General features: G+C 38.7%; 1 protein-coding gene and 1 long non-coding RNA gene across 2 annotated transcripts in view; one reads left to right on the top strand and one right to left on the bottom strand.

Annotated features, from left to right (window-relative positions):
• The first annotated feature begins 144 nt into the window (after nucleotides 1–144).
• On the top strand, nucleotides 145–17,165 carry asmt (acetylserotonin O-methyltransferase). The gene is made up of 8 exons (XM_086090926.1): nucleotides 145–312; nucleotides 1,139–1,313; nucleotides 2,379–2,508; nucleotides 3,534–3,602; nucleotides 7,358–7,476; nucleotides 10,396–10,536; nucleotides 11,447–11,569; nucleotides 11,907–17,165. Exons 1-8 carry the CDS (start codon nucleotides 211–213, stop codon nucleotides 12,122–12,124), a joined length of 1,077 nt encoding a protein of 358 aa, XP_085947052.1. The 5' UTR covers nucleotides 145–210; the 3' UTR covers nucleotides 12,125–17,165.
• LOC147164746 (uncharacterized) overlaps nucleotides 11,389–19,071 on the bottom strand; it is a 28,733-nt gene continuing 21,050 nt past the window's right edge. Inside the window, exon 3 of the long non-coding RNA XR_015096661.1 lies at nucleotides 11,389–12,109. This is a non-coding gene — a long non-coding RNA (uncharacterized LOC147164746). The remainder of the gene's footprint in view (nucleotides 12,110–19,071) is intronic.

Here is a 19,071-nt window from a genome sequence, read left to right as displayed (position 1 = left end):
AAAATGTCTCCAGTGAAATTCTCCATTGGAGTGTGAGCGATAGCAAACTAGGCTGCAGTGTTTTGATTCATGGTCCAGTAGCGGGTGAGAGCCCATGCTCTAATCTGGGTTATCGGCCTCTAATCAGCTTATCCCACTGCTAGATGGGCACTTTTCTGCATGTGGCGTTAGTCTGGTTTGGTCTCCACTTGTCAGACACCTTTGTGGTCCATGGCAGGTCGGCATGTGATGGAATCAAGTGAGGCTTCGCCTACTGCTGGAAAATACCCCAGGAAAATACTAGAGTATATGGAAGGCTTCCTTGTCTCCAAGGTAATGCACACATCCAAGCTATAAAATACATCATTTTCTTTATATCGCACGTAGGGGTGTGAATTGCCAGTACCTGGCGATTCGATTCGTATCACAATTCATAGGTCACGATTCGATACCGATTAATCCCGATGCAAATCTATACATTGATTATTGCGATTTTTTTTTTTACTCAAATAAAAAAAAATACTAAGGTAAGATTTGTATGAAAATGTATTTATTTATCTGAAAATTCAGGCTTATAACAGCCACTGCATTTAACAAACAGGTTGCAGTCTGTTTCACGTTTGAACAGCACTGAAATAAAATATTAAGGCTTAATGTTCCATTAATTTAACATTCTTCCATACTTAATGTGTGAATCCTAACCCTAAAAAAGATAATTTGTTGAATATTCCCATAAAAAATGTTTGTATAAAAATCGATTCGGCCGCATATCGAATCGATTCGAGAATTGCGTGCTTTAATATCGCATATATTGCCGAATCTATTTTTTCTAACACCCCTAATAACACGTATCCTCTTATTATACTTTATTCTTCATAGATAGACATTTCATAATTATAACTGAGCGTGAATGAAAACCCAAATTCACCCCTCAAGCAAAGACAATATTTAATGAAACTGATTATCAGGTTGTTGTTTTTTTATGTGTATTGAATCTGCATAAAAGTAACTCGAGTTTCACTTTTCGAATTAAACTAATGAAGTATATTTAAATATGTCGGGAACAAAAGAACCAGAAAGTAATTCCCCCTCCCACCTTCCTCCCCCCCACAAATGACACAATCGAGGTCTGACCTTCACATTTTCTTCTCTGAGCCAGACTGTGTTCACGGCCTGCGAGCTGGGCGTGTTCGACGTGCTGCTGGCTGCAGGATGCCCTCTGTCTGCCGAAGACATCAGCCAGGCGGTCGGTGCCAGCCTGGATGGCACCCAGAGGCTGCTGGCGGCCTGTTGTGGCCTTCAGCTGCTTGAGGCGCACAAGCAAAATGGACAAAGTGAGTTGACCGCTAAATATTGTGTAATGTATAAAGCTCAAGAGAGGGACATGATACAGCACCTATAGTTTGTTTTGACCTCTGACACTGTTACTCAAAATGTCAGATCATCCCGTTTCTGGTCACAGCTTTGGACAGATTTTCAAACTTTCAGGGATTATTAGTCTATGTAAGAACAAGAACTGTAGTGATATTTACTATAGATTGGGTGTATTTGCAAAGTTCAAAGGTCAATTTTAAACTTGGATATTCAAATGCCAGCTAAACGTGGAGGCTAATCCCACTTAATTGTTATAATAAAGTCTTTGCACAAAGGTGCCACCATCATTGTCCAAAGTACATCTGACGGTGTATTGCATTCACTTAAAAAAAAAAAAAAAACACACTCCTGTTTTTCCTAGACATTATTATTATTATTATTTTGAATATATTTATTTTAAATTCTGTTTTATAGATTTTTTTAAATATATTTTCAGAATCATTTTATTTTTGTTGTTTTTTTTGTCATAAAAAAACCCTGAAAAACAGGGGGAAAATATTCCGAAAAACAGAAAGAAAAAAATTAATATTTTTTTTAACTATCTGATTTTTTTTGTTCTTTAGCTTCTTTCTGCTTTATGGAATTTTGGTGTTTTTAAAAAGAAAAAAGAAAATATATATATTTTTAGTTTTTTTACAAAATTGTTCCTGATTTTTAAATATATTTTTAATGAAAAAAAAATGCATTCTAAAAAAACAGAAAAAATTGTTATTCCATAAAACATAAATAAATAAATATTCTGAAAAAAAAGTCCCCCTAAATAAATTAGTCAGAGTCGTGTGTGTGTGTGTGTGGGGGGGGGGGGGGGGCGTGGTCTTATTCAAGTGAATGCATAGTGGCAAAGTGTCGACATTTGTGTTAAGTGAAAATGTTTACTGCATTTGCAAAATACATTTGGGGGGGGGGGGGGGGACATGACACTCTTTGCCTTTTCTCTCTTTTGTTCCACTTCCTCACCATCTCATGGTGAAAGGTGAAAAGGCGTTGGGACACCTGCAGGAACTCATTTGCATGTCCTATGTTAGTGTCTTACAGCAATACAGAGCAGGCCAGCCTCTACCTGACCCGCTCTGGTCCCGCAACCCTCTACCACTCCATCCAGTACAGTTCCAGAACAATCTACCTGTGCTGGCACTACCTGACTGATGCTGTCAGGTCAGTGAACATTGCTGTTACACCTCAGGGCATTTCCGTCATATAAGATATGAATGAGGCAGCAAGTTGGTTGTCACATGTTTGGGATTTTGAAGAGTTTATAGTGGTCTGGAGGGTCAGAGCACCAACGTCCTTTAACTCATTCACTGCCATTGACGGCTATAGACGTCAAACATTCATTTGAACTATTTCCATTAGTTTAACACTTTTTCCACTTTTGTTAATAAGAGTATGAAAACCTTAAAAATATATATTTACATTTAGAACGGATATAAAATTATTGATTAACTGTGAGTTAATTATTGAAGGCATGTGCTTAATTACAATTTTAAAAAATTAATTGCCTAACGCAATAAAAAAAAGAAAAGAAAAGGTTCTTAAAAATTAGGGGCGTCAGGTGATTAAAATTTTTAATGGAATTAATCGCATGACTTCACTAGTTAACGCACAATTAATCACAAATTGTATATATGTTCTAAATATTCAATAAAAAAATCTAGGTTTTCACACTCTTGTTAACAAAAGTGGGAAAAAAATGTTAACTAATAGAAATAGTTAAAATACATTTTTGACGTCTATAGCCGTCAATGGCAGTGAATGAGTTCATGTTAAAGCCTCTGTGTGCCCAAATTGAGTTCAGCCACATTATTAGCAGCTCTGCTCAAGTCTGGAAGTGAAAAAAAGAATAATTAAAAATGATACCATGAAAATGAAGCCACTGTAATTGAGCCTTAGAAATTACTCATCAAATATTTCCCGTGCAGTATAATTCTGTCTTTCAGGGTTGGGTTCATGAGGAGAATTCAAATTGAATTTGAATTAATTAATAGTATTGCAGATCCCCTGTAGATATTGCATGTTAGGTTAATTGAATACTAAATTGTCGATGTGAATGCTTATTTAGCTTGCTTAGTCTCACTTTTGACGACACACTTTGTATATTTCAATCCAACCAGTGACACGCAAGCACAAAAAAAAGATGCGTCCTTTCAAAATAAGAACATCATGTATTTTATATGTCGCAGGGAGGGGAGAAATCAATATGAGAAAGCCTTCGGCGTGAGCTCCACAGACTTGTTTCAGGCTCTCTACAGGTAAGAATCTTTCTTCGACTTTGATGCACCAAAACTTAAGCATTGCATCGTTGTCATCAACTGGCATTCATACGGTGGGCGGGGATGTGTGCAAAGGCTGAACACAAATTCAAATTGAAATCAACATCACAATGTAGTAGAAAGCAATTTTCAAATAGCAAAGGCAGATTATTTTTCAAAATTGTGTGTGTGCTGCAAGGTTATTATAGTTAATGAAAACTAACAAAATAAAATGTGTATAAGATATAAAAAAATAAAATAAAACAAAAACAAAAAATGTTTGAAAAAATATATATAAAATGAGTTATAATTATTGCAAAAATGTCATTTGTTTTTGTCTTTGTCTTTGTCATTTAATATCATACGTTAGCTTGCACGGTTAATTTTTTATGTATTTATTTTGGTATTGCCTGAGAATTGTACTTAGTGACCTTTTTTTTTTTTTTACTTGTCTAAAAACGAATTAAAACTAACAATATAAAAACAAAAACAAAACAAAATAGAAAGTAAATAATATAAAGAAAGCCAAATAAAAAGTAACTAAAATGAAAACTCCAAAACCCAAACAATTTTAACCCTGGTGAGCTGTTTTTTAAATGCGAGTTTCCCAAAGTTTTTTTTTAACAATTCTGAATGGAAAAAAACTATAATCTGATGCATCTCGTGTGTTTGCTGCTACTCATTGCTGCACTTTATTCATCCACTCCACTATCGCTGTGTTGTCGTCATTTCGTAATGTCACCATGCAGAGCCCTCTGATTACCTCACAGAAATTCCGCCATTTAAAAAGACAAACTCCGTCTGAGAAAATTCCAACTATGAAACGTGCAGCAACAATTGTGAGCCGTCCTCGGAATGATGAATTTGTCATTCACCGCTAATTGATAGAAAAACGAAATATCAACACCTGCTCACAATGGCGAAATGAGGAGCTGCGGTTGTTTGTCCTCGCTGATTTCCCCCGAGAATACGAAGAGGAAATTAGCGCAGGAAACAAGCACGGAAGTCATTGAGGGCTTTCTTGGAGCGGCAACAGAATGATTCAAAGCCGGCTGCATGACTCACACACTTGTTTACTCCTTGCCATTTAACCAGCCGCATAATGCACCTGAATAATTTAGTCAAGTCTGGAATATGGCTTGAATTCTAACACTTAAAAAAAAAAAAGATACTTGAGCCAAGGCGAGAGAGAGAGAGAGAGCTTGACACGTCTGGAGATTCAGAGCACGAACAAGATTGCATAATGAGAAAATTAAAGCAGAATAAAATGGCATTGCTTATTTGCATCACTTATCCACTTTGCTTAAAGTGACTGATGTGTTTTCTAAAACGGTCAGATGATTTTAAATCTCGCTGTGGAAGTCATTTCATTTCAAGGGCAAATATGTAGATTTCCAATTGGACCCCACGCAGAATTGCACGAATCCATATCTTATCCCTAATGTTATTGTTTTCCTGTGAACAAAGAGCTTGCCAAATATTAGCCAAAGTTAGTTTGTCATTTATGTTAACAATATTCATCTTTATTTTTTGGCATACCAAAACAAGACTTGAAGAATGAAGCTTCGTGAAGCACTTGTGATCTTTTTTGACTCCTCTAGATGGCACTCTTGGTTTAAAGATGTAGTGGACATGAAATCAATTCATATTGCACTAGCCTTTATTTTTAAACCAAGAGCACCAACTAGAGCACTGGTTCTCAACCCCGGTCCTCGAGAACCCCTATTCAGCCTGTTTCCCATGTCTCCCTGAGCCAACACAGCTGAGGATCGTTATCAGGCTTCATGCAGAGCTTGCTAATTAGCTGATCGTTTGAAACCCCTGGTTTGGCTATGGGAGACATGGAAAACAGGCTGGATAGGGGTACTCAAGGACAACGATTGAGAACCACTGATCTAGAAGAGTAAAAAAAAAAAATACTGCAAGTGCTTCATGAGGCCTCGTGAAGCTTTATTTTCCCATCACTACTTTTTGCATCATGCCGCAATGGAAATTTGACGGCTCCATAAAAACAAAAATACACTCTCCTAAGTAAAGGTATTGAGACAATTTCTCAAACCCGAGTTAGCTACTATATATTTGAATTTCGCTATGCACAGATTTTTACTTCTAGAACCTATTCTCACTTATTTGCTATTTTTGTGCTTAGGCCAAAAAGAATGTCTTATATAAAAGTATTGCTTTGGCGCTATCTTGTGCCAAAGAACAACACTATCGGTCAAAAGTTGTAGAACGCCCAAGCTTTTCCAATGTTTTTAACTCAATTTCATTCAGGTCAATGTTTCATCATTGTCAGAAAGGAAATCATAGAACAAATAAACAATTGAAGCTACAAATGAAATCATGGAATTTCAGTGAACCTTGTATATTTGCGCTTTGGAATTTGGGAATTTTTAACAGTATTCACAGATTTTTGGGGGAACAACCTATCCTCCATTTTTTTTGCAGGAACCTCCGAACCGCTCTGAAAATGATGTCACTTATTTGCTATTCGTGGTTGGGCCTAAAATTGAACCTTGTGGAACCCCACATTTAATATAATGTTATATAGCAGCACTTAGATCCAGTAGGACCAAGAATATGAAGTTTTTTGTTTTTTTTGGTAGTCTGCACTACATCTGATATCTACAGGGGATTAGGGCCAGTGAAGAGGAAAACACGTTGGCAGGATTTCTGACTTTATTATCACAATTCTGACTTGAAAGTGAGGATTTTGACTTTAAAATCGTGTAAATATTTTAAATTATATCTACGGAGAGGATTAGGGCCAGTGGAGAGAAGAAACTTTACTTTATTCTCAGAATTCTGACTTTCTGAATTCTGACTTGCCGCAACAAGTAAGTCATAGCTCTATGTCACAATATCAGAATTTTGACTTTAAAGTTAGTCAAAATTCTGACTTTAAAGTGATTAAAGTCAGAATTCTGAGAATAAAGTGAGAATCCTGCTAACCCTTTTTTTTTCTCTTCACTGGCTCTAATCCTCTTCCGTAGATATTATTTAAAATCTTTCCAAGACTAACCATAGCTCTGTCTATAATAGGAAAGTAGTGCTTTGTGATCTTGTAGCATCTATAGGCAGTAATGAATCCTTTTAAGGAGGGCTTAGTCTTCACTACATTCTAATATATCCAATATCCACTTTCGTTAACAGTCATCTGTTATATTTGGGGAGAAGGTCATCATGATAAAACGTCGCCAAAATCACAACTGACAAGTCATTGTTTGGCCCCAGAGTCATTTGGCTTGTTCACATGTGGGGTAATCCGAGTCCAGAATGTCCACATTAAAGCATTGAGTCACTTTCAAAGTTCTTCCGGAGGTTAGTGTGTCATCCAAAGTTTGCTTGTGTATCAAACTCTTTGACTACACTCAAATTTGGACACTTACAAGTCTGTAGTGTTGCGGAGCAGAAGACGCTTTGATTTGTGTGTGTGTGTGTGTGTGTGTGTGTGTGCGTGTGTGCCCTGTGGCATGTAAAGTGCTGGGTGATGAGGTGGAGATTTCTCAGAACAGCAGCAGTCACCACAGGCTCTTCTATGTTGCAGCACGCTGTCTCTCCCAAACACACACAATGTGTCGCCATAGGCTGGTACTTTTCTGGAAGCGGATAAACAAGTGTGTGCGTGTGTATGAGTGTTTTTTTGCGAAGCCTTTGGTAACGCCGTGCAAGAATCAGTCGTTAGCTCAATGTAGCGACACATCCAAACATTAGCGACTACAGTAAATAACACTGACTTGTGTTTGTGTGTCGAGGTCCGACGAGGAGATGGTGAAGTTCATGCAGCTAATGAATTCCATATGGAACATCTGTGGTCGAGATGTGCTCACGGCCTTTGACCTTTCGCCATTCAAGGTCGTATGCGACCTCGGAGGTAAGAAGTGTTTTGTTAATCACCGCAAAGTAATTTCCGGTGAGGACGACGGTTCACGGCCATTAACATTTCAAACTGTCAGTGTCATGTGTTAAGTGAGAGACAGCTGGCCGAGGTGAGCATACATATTCGTGATGTCACTTATTGTGCCGTCACACTTCACAGAGAGTCCAATTAGGTACATGAATGGCCTTCATGACAGTTTAGTGACACGAGAGGTTCGTAATTAGTGTTTTAGTAAATGTGAAACACTTTCTTCAATGTCATTAAAGCAGACTTTCACCCGGAAAATAGCTCACTGGTCCATGCTTATCAATTTATACTATTCCACAAATAACATAATTTACAAATGAATGAATAGTAAAACATTCTCACAGGACAGCTTTAATTAAAAGTCAAAAGTGAGGATATTTTCTTCCTGAGACTAAAGAATTTGCAACTACATAAAAAAAAAAACCCATCCCGTTATGTTATTGTATTTCAGAGTGTACAGTTATTTAACAGTCAATTATTTATACCAAACCAAGTAAGGAATCTAATACAAACTGTACGTGATACCCTAACTAGCCACACAGGGGCGCTGTGAAGTCACTAAAACAGGGAAAGACGCACACACAGACGACATCCTTCCTCTCCACTTCTCAGTGCAGCTTGCTGTGTTCATATTTATGCGTGACGGGCGCATAATAAGTGCGCCTTCACTAAAATGAGTGTGTATGGACAGCAGGGGTGCGAAGGGCATGACCACAGTGTCCCGTTAAGTATTCGTCTCTCACCCAACATCTGTTACATCTGCACACACCTGCTGCTGCTAAGCTCCTCCGGCTGGCCGTCTGTCCAACTTTGTGCCAAGCAGCAGAGATGAATATTGAATCCACTGTCGCAGCATACATCATTGATATAATGAATAATAATTATTGTAATAATAGAGTAGATTTATTTGGGACCTTTCAAGGGACCAGAGGATGGTTATTCATAATCAAGTAATTGGTACTTGTTATTATCCAGGTGCCACATACTGTAGATTTATGTTGTGATAGTCAAGTCATAACCTTCATGTTGTCAAAGAAAAAAATCAAGGTGAGTTACTGCCAAATTTCAAACATGCCGAGTCAAGTCATTACGTAGTTTAAGGAAGTCAAAAGTAAAGTTATACAATCTTGCTCAGTCACAAGAGACATTGAAGTACGGAGTGATTTATTTTTTTAAGACGTGAAACCTTCTCTTCCTAATGAGAACATTTCTCGTCCTAATGAGATACTTTCTCATCCTAATTAGTGATGGAGGAATGAAGCTTCATGAAACACTTGTGATATATTCTGACTCCTCTAGATGGCACTCTTGGGTTAAAGGTGGAGTGGACATAGAATCATTTTCCATTGCTCTAGCCTTTATCTTTAAACCAAGAGCACCATTTAGAGTAAAAATAATAAAAATAAAAGGTCTTCATGAGGCTTCATGAAGCTTCATTTTCCCATAACTAATCCTAGCGAGAAAGACAAATGAAGCTTCATGAAACACTTGTGATATTTTCTGACTGTTTAAAGATGCAGTGCAAATCTAATAATTTTTCATTGGACTAGCCTTTATCTTTAAACCACGAGCTCCATCTAGAGGAGTACAAAAAAAAAGTGCTTCATGAAGCTTCATTTTCCCTTAACTAATCCTAATGGAGAAAGTTTCTTGTTAAAATGAAAAAAAATTCTCGTCCTAATGACAAACTATTTCACAGCACACAGAACAACAGTTTCATCATCAGAACTAATCTTGACATCTTAAGTCAGTGCGGATGGTTTCATCCAAGCATTTGAGAGCCAGACAACAACACATAAAGCGAACAGCAACCGTCACAAAGCTCCCATAAAAGGAGGTCATTAACAAACTGACTCATCCAGGTCAGTTTGGGTCTCATATGTTGTGATGTTGTGTTGAGCTCGGTTTTACTCCCCTGCGTTGCGCTTTGATTTTCAACCTCGTCCGACCCGTTTGATGTGAAGGCCAATGTGTGAGTGCGTGTCAAAAAACGGAATTGTAAGAATATTGGCAGAAGTAGTAGTTGTTGATGAAAAAGAAAGCAGTACAGCGTAGGATGCGCAGTCAAGGGTTGTGCCATACAATGAAAGAACACACACACACACATATGCATGCACACCGCACACACACTGTTGTCGTTTTGTCAAAATGAGATCTTTTGATCCTGTTTTCCACCTCGCTGCTTTTCAGGCCCTCCATCAAATTCATACAGTCGTTTTTCTGTCCCTCTGCTTCAGATTGAGGTTGATTTTAAAAAAGTATGACGATAATCTGCCCTTATGTGTGTGCTATTTCACCATCTTTCGCATGGATGAGGCTCAAGCATCAACTTGCACTGGCACAATATGCTCATTGTGTATTGTACATAAAAATTGCACCTAAATAAATGTTACAAATTCAATGCAAATGTATTGAACTAAACGTACAAATCTCAACTGCGGACTTCCTGTATGGTCAGCTCGGATTGGCCCGGGGTCACCCCGCAACCCAGATGAGGACAAAACGTGAATTAAACTACTTAATGTAAGCAAATCTGCAGTTGATTCTATTGGCCATGCATATTAGCTTGAACGATTCTTTTTCTCAAACAGAACATTCCCTGTTTTGTTTGTTTACGAAGCATCTGTCTCTCTTGTCACTCCAAATTCAGTTCAATTTGGTCTGCTTTATTGGCATGAATGTTAGCTGAACCGTGTCCCTGAGGCTGCAGTACGCAACAGAATACAAATCATGCAATAATAAATAATAATGGCGACATACCTGCGAGCATCTGTTCCGCTCCACTGACTTTATTTGTCCATTTGTGAGTGATTTCCTACCATTTTAATTACGGTTGTGTGTCTTCATGGTGCAGTGACTCAAAGTAATTCTGTGTTCTCTCCCAAGGCTGCAGCGGGGCATTAGCCAAGCAGTGCACGTCGGCCTACCCAGAGTGCGCAGTGACGATCTTTGACCTCCCCAAGGTGGTGCAGACATCCAGAGAACATTTTGTCAAGGAGGCTGACCACAAGATAAGCTTCATTGAAGGTAACTTCATTATCACTCCGGCGAACTACTTCTTGCCGAATGCACACCGCACTACTCGCAGGCACACGCTTCTCCATAACCTGCATTCATTTTGGATTTTTCGGTTGAACGCTCGATCCCTCATCATTTTCCAAACCGTGTCGTGAAATTGTGTCACTATCTCTTTGAAATGAAGCACATGCCTTCGGCTTCACTTCATTACCAGAAATATTGTGGTAGCAACGTAGATCACAGGGAATATACATACACTACTTTTTTTAATAGCTAATTCACATTATGTATATATATATTAGGGGTGTCAAAATTAGTGCGTACATTTTTTAGTTAATTTAAAGTACGGCACAAATTTTTTAAACGTGCGATTAAGGACCACCCCTTACTTGGAAAGCCTGTACGGGGTAATTACAGTCGCAACGCAGCAGACACGTCCACAATTTAGCAGTGATGAATTTAATAATAATGCATATATTTGTGGAAACTGGGGTCAAGTTGTATTTTACAATTTTAAACATGTGCAGAATTTCACAAGTTACTTCATGTTAAAGATTAGATAGCTCTTAATATGAAAAGAAAAATGGACTGAGTTGTTACCAACGTCTTACAAAGGCCATCTAGTGGCTGAAAAATGACCTCAACACAAATCAATATCACACTCGTTTTTTTACAGTACAGTACATCGTTTAAATTTTAACTACATTTTAGGATTTATTATGAAAATACTGTATCAATGAAAAAAGATGCAGCCATATTTATATTAGTTTAACATTTTTTTATGTTGACAAAAGTATGGAATGCGATTCATCTCTCTATCTATATATATATATATAACTTCTTCTTTCTTTTATGGCCAATTTGCATTATGTATATAAATCTATGTTTTGTTTTAGTTAAACATTGTTTATCCGTTTAGGGGACTTTTTCCGAGACCCCTTGCTAGAGGCGGACCTGTACATCCTCGCCAGGATCCTCCATGACTGGACGGACGAACGTTGTGTAGAACTGCTCAGTAAAGTGCACAGAGCCTGCAAACCAGGTTGGTAAATATCATCTGGAGATTTGTTTGATGCCTCGACAGATTTAACAAGTGTGCAGCCAAGCTTGAAACATTTATCACCTGTGAAAACAATTTCAGAACCTCTCGGATGTTATTTGCTAAAACTGTTCATATTTAATAGGATCCCACGTAAGGAAAACAAATTACAATACAAAATTGATGAGATTTGTAGCAATAATAATGTCTACATTAAATGGGACTTTCCATCCATGGACAGAATGTAACCCACATACACAAAACTTAATAGCATCTTCAAAAAAATGTCCCAACACGTCTCATGACATCACAAACCTGCCATCCCTGATTGCTCCTGCAGGAGGCGCTGTATTGCTAGTGGAAGCCTTGCTTCACGAGGACGGCTCCGGCCCGCTCACGGCGCAGCTTTACTCCCTGAACATGTTGGTGCAGACAGAGGGTCGAGAAAGGACAGGGGCCCAGTACAGCGCCCTGCTGACTGCCGCCGGGTTCACCGACATCCAGTTCCGTCTCACAGGCAAAATCTATGATGCGGTTCTGGGCCTTAAAAATGCATGAGATTGGGGGGGAATTTTTGTTGAAAAAGATACAGTGAAGATGCAATTAAAACATTATTAAACAAAAACAGTTTTTGATCATGAATGAATCCATATGGAATGCTCTTATTCTGTTTAACAATTAATTTCAGACATTTAACATAGCCTAATAAATCTCGCTTCTAACTAAAACTGCCACTGTTGTATGGATAATCATTCCAAAATGTGTGTTGCTGTTATGTAATGTGTTTGTAGTTTGATCTGTATACAGTACAGCACATCATTCCACTTTGTTATTATAAATGTATAGTTCAACAGCCAGGAAATGCAAGCCTACACACATCATTGACTGATGCCCATCCAAAAATGCTTTGCACTAATCCCTTCCCACACGTTTGATAACCACACAGGAATCAACTGGAGTCTATTTTTTCCCCCCAATCATCTCATTTTTAATTGGCCTCAGGAAGTGCAAACACACAATATTTGATGAGAGGCAAATAATCAATCTCTGCTTTCGTACGCCTGAGAAGTGATGCTTGCCAGGAAGTAAAGTTGACACACTTGAGATGTCCCAACATGAACCATGTCTACATTTGTACTCCTGAAATTTCATAATGATGCCTATAGTGATGGGAAAATGAAGCTTCATGAAGCCTCACGAAGCTTTTGCGGTATTTTTCTAATGATGGGAAAATGAAGCTTCATGAAGCCTCACGAAGCATTTGCGATATTTTTTTGTCCTCTTCTAGATGGTGCTCTTGGTTTGAAGATAAAGACTAGTGCAATGGAAATGGAAACCAAGAGTGCCATCTAGAGGAGTCACTTCACGTTGCACTGATGATGACTTGCTTCTTCCGTGTCAACCAATCATCTCCCTCCCTGGCTGTACATTCTACCCAGCTGTGTCTATTCTGTGTAATGAGAGTATTTAGTTCACTTCTTACTCACGCTCAAGGAACTTCCAATGTATTTGAGTGTCCCCCCCCCCCCCCTCTTAATTAACGTCACTTGTTCTTGCATTACCGTTGGGGTTTTGAGGACAGAGTTACCGGTAACTATAAAATTCAATTGGCTCTTCTTCAGTCGTATTTTTTTTTCACTAAAATTATGAACTCGCTTGGATGTCAAGTTTTATCTCTCAATCCTAAATCCTTTCTGAACCTCTTATCATTCTCAGATTATAGATGCGGCCATTTTTGGATTAATTTGGCTACTTTTTTGGTTCAGCCGCACAACAGAAAAGGAGGCTAATCAGCATATCAACAATGAAACTTGGACATTGTGACATGAAGTTGGATCATCCATAAGTGATGACTTGTTTTAATGCGACAGTCTGGGGGGCGGTTGGCTTTGCTGTCTGGGTTTTCAATCGTCCACATCCAGAGAAGAATTCCTAATAAATTATAAATATTTCACAGTAACACTGAGTGCTGCGGTTGTTCATGGAATTTAGTCTGCTAACACTTTCTCTGTATTCTTGAAAGACAATTCATTTCAACTGATCAAAAGAGATGGCAATAACAGACTTTTTTCGTTCCAGTCTTCTTTTTTATCTAAAACTTTGTGTTGCTTGATTCACTCATTTTAGCAGATGTTCAGCTCAGGGTCAGGGTTCGAGTAACCCAATTTTTTGTTGTTGTTTTTTTTTTTTTAGATCTAATGATTGTTATTTTAATTTCAGTGGCACGTGTACTAGCGTGTTTCACAATTGGGAAGCATGAGCTACATCACAGTTGTCAAATATAATACGAGATGAAATTAGCATCTTGAGGACGTACAGACAGTACCTGCAAATATGCAATATCGATAGCGGCTGTTTCTGCCAACAATGAAGGCTTAAATAATAAAAAGAGAGCGATAGGATTGACAGATCCTCATTTGCATAATGTAGTAAGTAGTACTTTGGAGAAATAGAACAGGGGAAATGTGACAGCACAGCTTGCACTGCAGGTTTAATTAGGGAGGGAGGGATGGAGGGAGGGGCAGAGAGAGAGAGAACGTCAAACTTCACATGTATGTGTTTTTTATTTACATAACATATCATGCGCTGCTAAAAAGTGGTGGTGCCCATTTTGTCACTTTACTAACATTTTGGGCCAAAATGAAGAAAATCGATTTGATTTTTTAACAACAAACACACACACACATAGCATGATCAGTTGTACAGCAGAATATCATCTATGTTTACATTTGCTCAACATGTACTAGTACCACAACCAGTTTTATTCTTAGCCAAGAGAGACGGAATTGACAGAACGATGTCAACAAAGTGACACCCAGTCATCCCACCAAAATTACCTTTCTGGCAAATTTTTCTACAGAAGCAGCTTGACATTTTGTCAAAACATCAACTATCCTGCAATGCAATTGAATATCTTATTAACGTATTCAGGCATGAAAAGAGATATCAAATGTGAGCATTTTTGACTTACATTGATTAGAATCAACCTTCAGAGTTCATTGTTGAGAAGGATCCTTGTTCTGTATTCAGTCGACTGCAAATTTTGCCTCTCCTCCCCTTTCTCACGATAATTATGAATTAATCAGACCTCCAAGCACCGCAAATGAGAATGATGTCAAATCCACGAGGGCAGCTTTACAAAGAATCAACGTAATGAGCGAGGATGAAGTTCTGAGGCTGGCGACACTTTGACCTGTGTAGAGACTCACTGATAGAACAAATTGACACTAATGGCTGCATATGCATATGTCTTACATTAAACTGGGATTTAATTTTTTTATTTCTTACGCTCTTTGCGGAACCTTTCACGTTATTTCAAATATGATCTTGAATTAATCCCCATCTGAATTATTGAACCTAATACCTTCGCATGTCTAAGCATTCATTCACATTGAAAGCAGATTAGACAATGCAAGACTTTTTGCTCCCTCCAAAAAAAGTTGAAAAGTTGACATCATCAAACTGACAGCTTCTCGGCTTTGTATTTGATTGTAAAAAGGACCAATTCATACAGTAAGGCAACATCCATTTTAGTGCTTGACCTCACTGGGGTCTTGACCTGGAGCCAATCTTCCACTTTAACTTTGGGCTAGGATGGGCGATATATCGTTATCGTATCGGTATCTAGATATGAACATTCAAGATATTCATCTAAAAAATGAAAAAAATATCTGTCAACTAGCAACTCAAGCACTTAATTACGGCGTTTCACATTTTCTTGTCAATTTTAGCTTAGCAATTAGCATTGTCTCTCCATCTTTTATTTACTTTATGTCTCATCATGCATTCGTGAAAACAATACTTGTCAGAAGTGCAGCTTATTTGCTGCCAGAGAGGTGGTATACTGACTTAGGAGTGACTTAGTAACGTTTTAAACCACACTAGCTAACCAGCTGAAGCTTGCTGCTAGCTAGCTAGTGTGGCGTTAGCACTGAGCTTGCTTACATAGTACCCAAACAGTGAAAAACAGCGAGGATGGGCGACTGTTAATCACGGGCGCACCGTTGTTGTTAAAAAAAGGAAGAAAAAAGATTGCATTGATTTCATTGTATTTATTAATTAAATTTACATTCAGCACAGTGAAGCATTTTGGGGCCAAGTCCGTGAATCAGAAAAAAATAAAAAATAAATTCTCAGTAGAGAATTGAATTTCGACTCACAAACTGCGATCAAAATCGCTTAATTCGAACCTTGCAATTATTTTCAGTGCCTTGACTCATGAGATGTGAGAGCAGCTCTTCAAGTACTGACCCACTGCTTTTGTCCTACTTTTGTCAATGATTTAGACCCAGGTCCATGTCTTCTCCTTCACTGGAGATGAGATGAAGGTGCGTACCCCCCCCCCCCCTCTCCCTACATCGCTTCCATTTAAGTCTTCATCTCATGAAGCCAATATTGCTGCAGCCTAGGGTTCAAATTGAACAGGTTTCATGGATGCTTGTGTAAAGCTAGCACTTATACAAAAATAGGGAACTGTGACAGAGACAGGGGGTGCATATACTGTAGGTGAGCTGAGGACGTCTACACTCCTTCATTCTCCCTGAAGTGAACACCGAGAAACATACAATCCCGAAATAACTCTGATGGCTCGGGGTCAGCTCAAGCGGGCGACCCCTGATGCATTTTTAAGCCATCTCGCCTGTTTCTCTCTGTCTGGATGCAACACAGAGAGGAATTTGTAAATGTATTATTAAATGGAAAATCATCTCGTGTAATTGGTACGGCTCCACATGGTTATTTATCCTACATGCATGTATGCTCCAGGAAGAAGATGAAAAGTTGAGAACAAGAAGTCTCATGCGTATTATGACACACGAGGCTTACTTGAGGCCATGTGCGTAACAGTGTGTATTTTGTGTGAGTGGAAGTACTGAAGATGCAGTCACCTGTCTACATTCACTTGAGTATGTGTGAGAGTACAACACTCTTTGGGGACACGCTAAATCTATTCCGGAAGTCACGCACCCTCGCACCCTCCAGCTCCAGGATGCCACTGATAACAACGTTGAGCCATTTCAGGGAACATTTTCTGTTTGTGAGTGTGTGTGTGTGTGCGCGCGTGTTGTCACACTTATTAAAGCTCTCAGTTGTTTGTGTGATGTAAATTTAGTAGATTTTCATTCCAAAGTGAAAAATATCAGTATTATCGATGCCAAGTCAGTATCGATATTAGATCGATACTGGTACTATAATATCAATCTAGTAGTTTAGTTTCAGTTTGACTCTTTAATGCACGGCTGCGGTTTGGTCAAACAGATAACATGTGTCATGTCACAGTACCCACAGGCAGACTTGCTCCCGCTCTCCCTCCTCCCCTCCTGTGTTTTGATCGTGTGCCGTGGCGTGACTTAGCATCTCATCTTTGTAGTAGATTGCATGAACACGCATTGAAAATGTTTTTTTTGGGGGAAGGGGGGTTATGTTGTTTTATGTTTTATATTTGTTTTTGTACGATCATCTTTAACATCTTGTTTATTTAGGCAAAAAAAGACGTGATGAATGCAGAATTTTTAGTTTTGTATTTGTAGTTTATGAACAGTATATGATGAAGTATTTGTGTACATTTCTTGTTTAAGAAAGTAAAACAACTTTTTTTGTGTGTGTTAAGGTTGTAATGATTCTGCGGGGGGTGGCGTTCATGAAGTATTTCCTATTTATCAATAAACTTTGTCCTAATCTTGTCCTTTGTTCAAAAAGGTTATATAAATATATACACCATAATTTTCAACAAGTATCGATATTCGTATCAGTATCGACGATACTGGCCCTGTATTTACTTGCTATCGGATCGATACCAAAATTTGCAGTATCGCACACCACTAGTGGCAGGTGGTGACTTTCACACCTGGGCCATTAATGGGGACTTAATTGACCAAATCCATCACTTAATAACACCATCACATCATAAAATAATGTACAAAAAAAATACCATTTAGCTATGCCACAAGAAACACCTTTAGCTTCTAATACATCATCTCCAAACAACTACAACAACATAGCATTTCACAATCAATATTTATCAATATAAAACCTTTAAATCAAATATTTTATTATTTTACTTTGTTTGCTCCTGCCTCTCTGTGCGCAAGCTAGCTGTAGCGCTTTACATGCTACTTTGAGAGTGCCGCAAAAAACTTCTTAGGGTTGACATAGCTTCACAGCATGCGCTTAAACGCGACATCTTCTGGTGCTCAGCGTTAGCTAGTTGACACTTTGGTTTAAAGACTGCTGTGTAGCCCAGCAACGTGTGGAGGTTGTTGCAAAACGTCACACAACAGCTCCTCTGTCGTCACGTCGATGGCTAGCCCGCAGCTCTTTCCAATATTATTTAATAGCTACCGGTACTTGCGATCATTGAATATAAAACATCTTCATTAGAGCACAGGAGGACCCGGTGTGGTGTGACAGAGAGGTTGCTCTGTGTCTTTTTATTGAAAGTGTGACATGACCTCATGCAAACACACACACAACAAAACTCAATAAAAGTGTCTCTTGGCTGTAAGCCGCGCTTTGTCACTTTCAGACACTTCCATAATTCATGGCCATGTGACAGCAGTATTGAACGGAGGACAATGATGTGTTGCCCTGTAGGCTACACACACACACACACACTGACGCGCGCACACACGTATGTTCGTTGTTGGTTTTCACGAGCTCCGAATACTGACAGCGAGCGAGCGCAGGATACACTTCACTACTTAATAACGACTTTTTGCCCTTCCTCCTCTCTGTCACTTGCAATCGATTCTGTTTTTGTATCTTTGTCCTGCCCCTTAGCATGGCTAAATGCAGTGTCTCTCTCTCTTTCTGGCACACACACCAGGAGGGTGTAGCTGTCCGGCAGACATATTTCAGCCAAATTGTTGTCAAGTCTCCTCTCACATGCGCTCTGCCCTGAAAAAAAAAGAGAGGAGCAAACGCGCCAGGTTTGACGTCATGCACAACTGTTAGGCAAGCCGTAAGGAACAAATCCAGCCAACTGCTTCTCTTTATTAAAGTGATTTTTCACAACGTTGATGCCGCTAACGAGTAGCTGTTGAAGGCACGCACACCAGCCACACTGAAGGTGACATCTACATTTTGTTTATCAAAAGGCCCCAACATGGCCTTTGAAGCAGCAGCGGGCAAATAAAAAGCTTGTCTCTTGGCAGTTGTCAATGGAAATCATTCAAAAGATCTCCTTGACACATTTACAGAATAAGCTAGCAGTAAACAAACATCGCGGTTAGCCTCGCGTTGCTAGCTTCGACTAGCCCGAGTCGCTAGAGGCCAAAAAGGTACTTAGCAGGACAGAGACTGAAGCGGCGCAAAATGAAGCTTAATCTTCATCGCCTAAAATATTATGCTGGATAGTGAGCAGACAACTCATTTGTGCTAATGACAACTTTAGCCATCATCAAAATTTGATTTGTTATGGAGGACCAAAACGTTTACAAAAATACATAAATAACTAAATAAATAAATAAATGAATAAAAGTGAAAATAAAAACAGATATAAAAATATA

The sequence above is a fragment of the Leptonotus elevatus genome, chromosome 12, assembly GCF_054856555.1.
Source record: "Leptonotus elevatus isolate MCC_2025b chromosome 12, RoL_Lele_1.0, whole genome shotgun sequence".
Lineage (NCBI taxonomy): Eukaryota > Metazoa > Chordata > Actinopteri > Syngnathiformes > Syngnathidae > Leptonotus > Leptonotus elevatus.
Note: the sequence above shows the minus strand (reverse complement) of the source record. Positions and strands in the feature narration are given on the sequence as shown.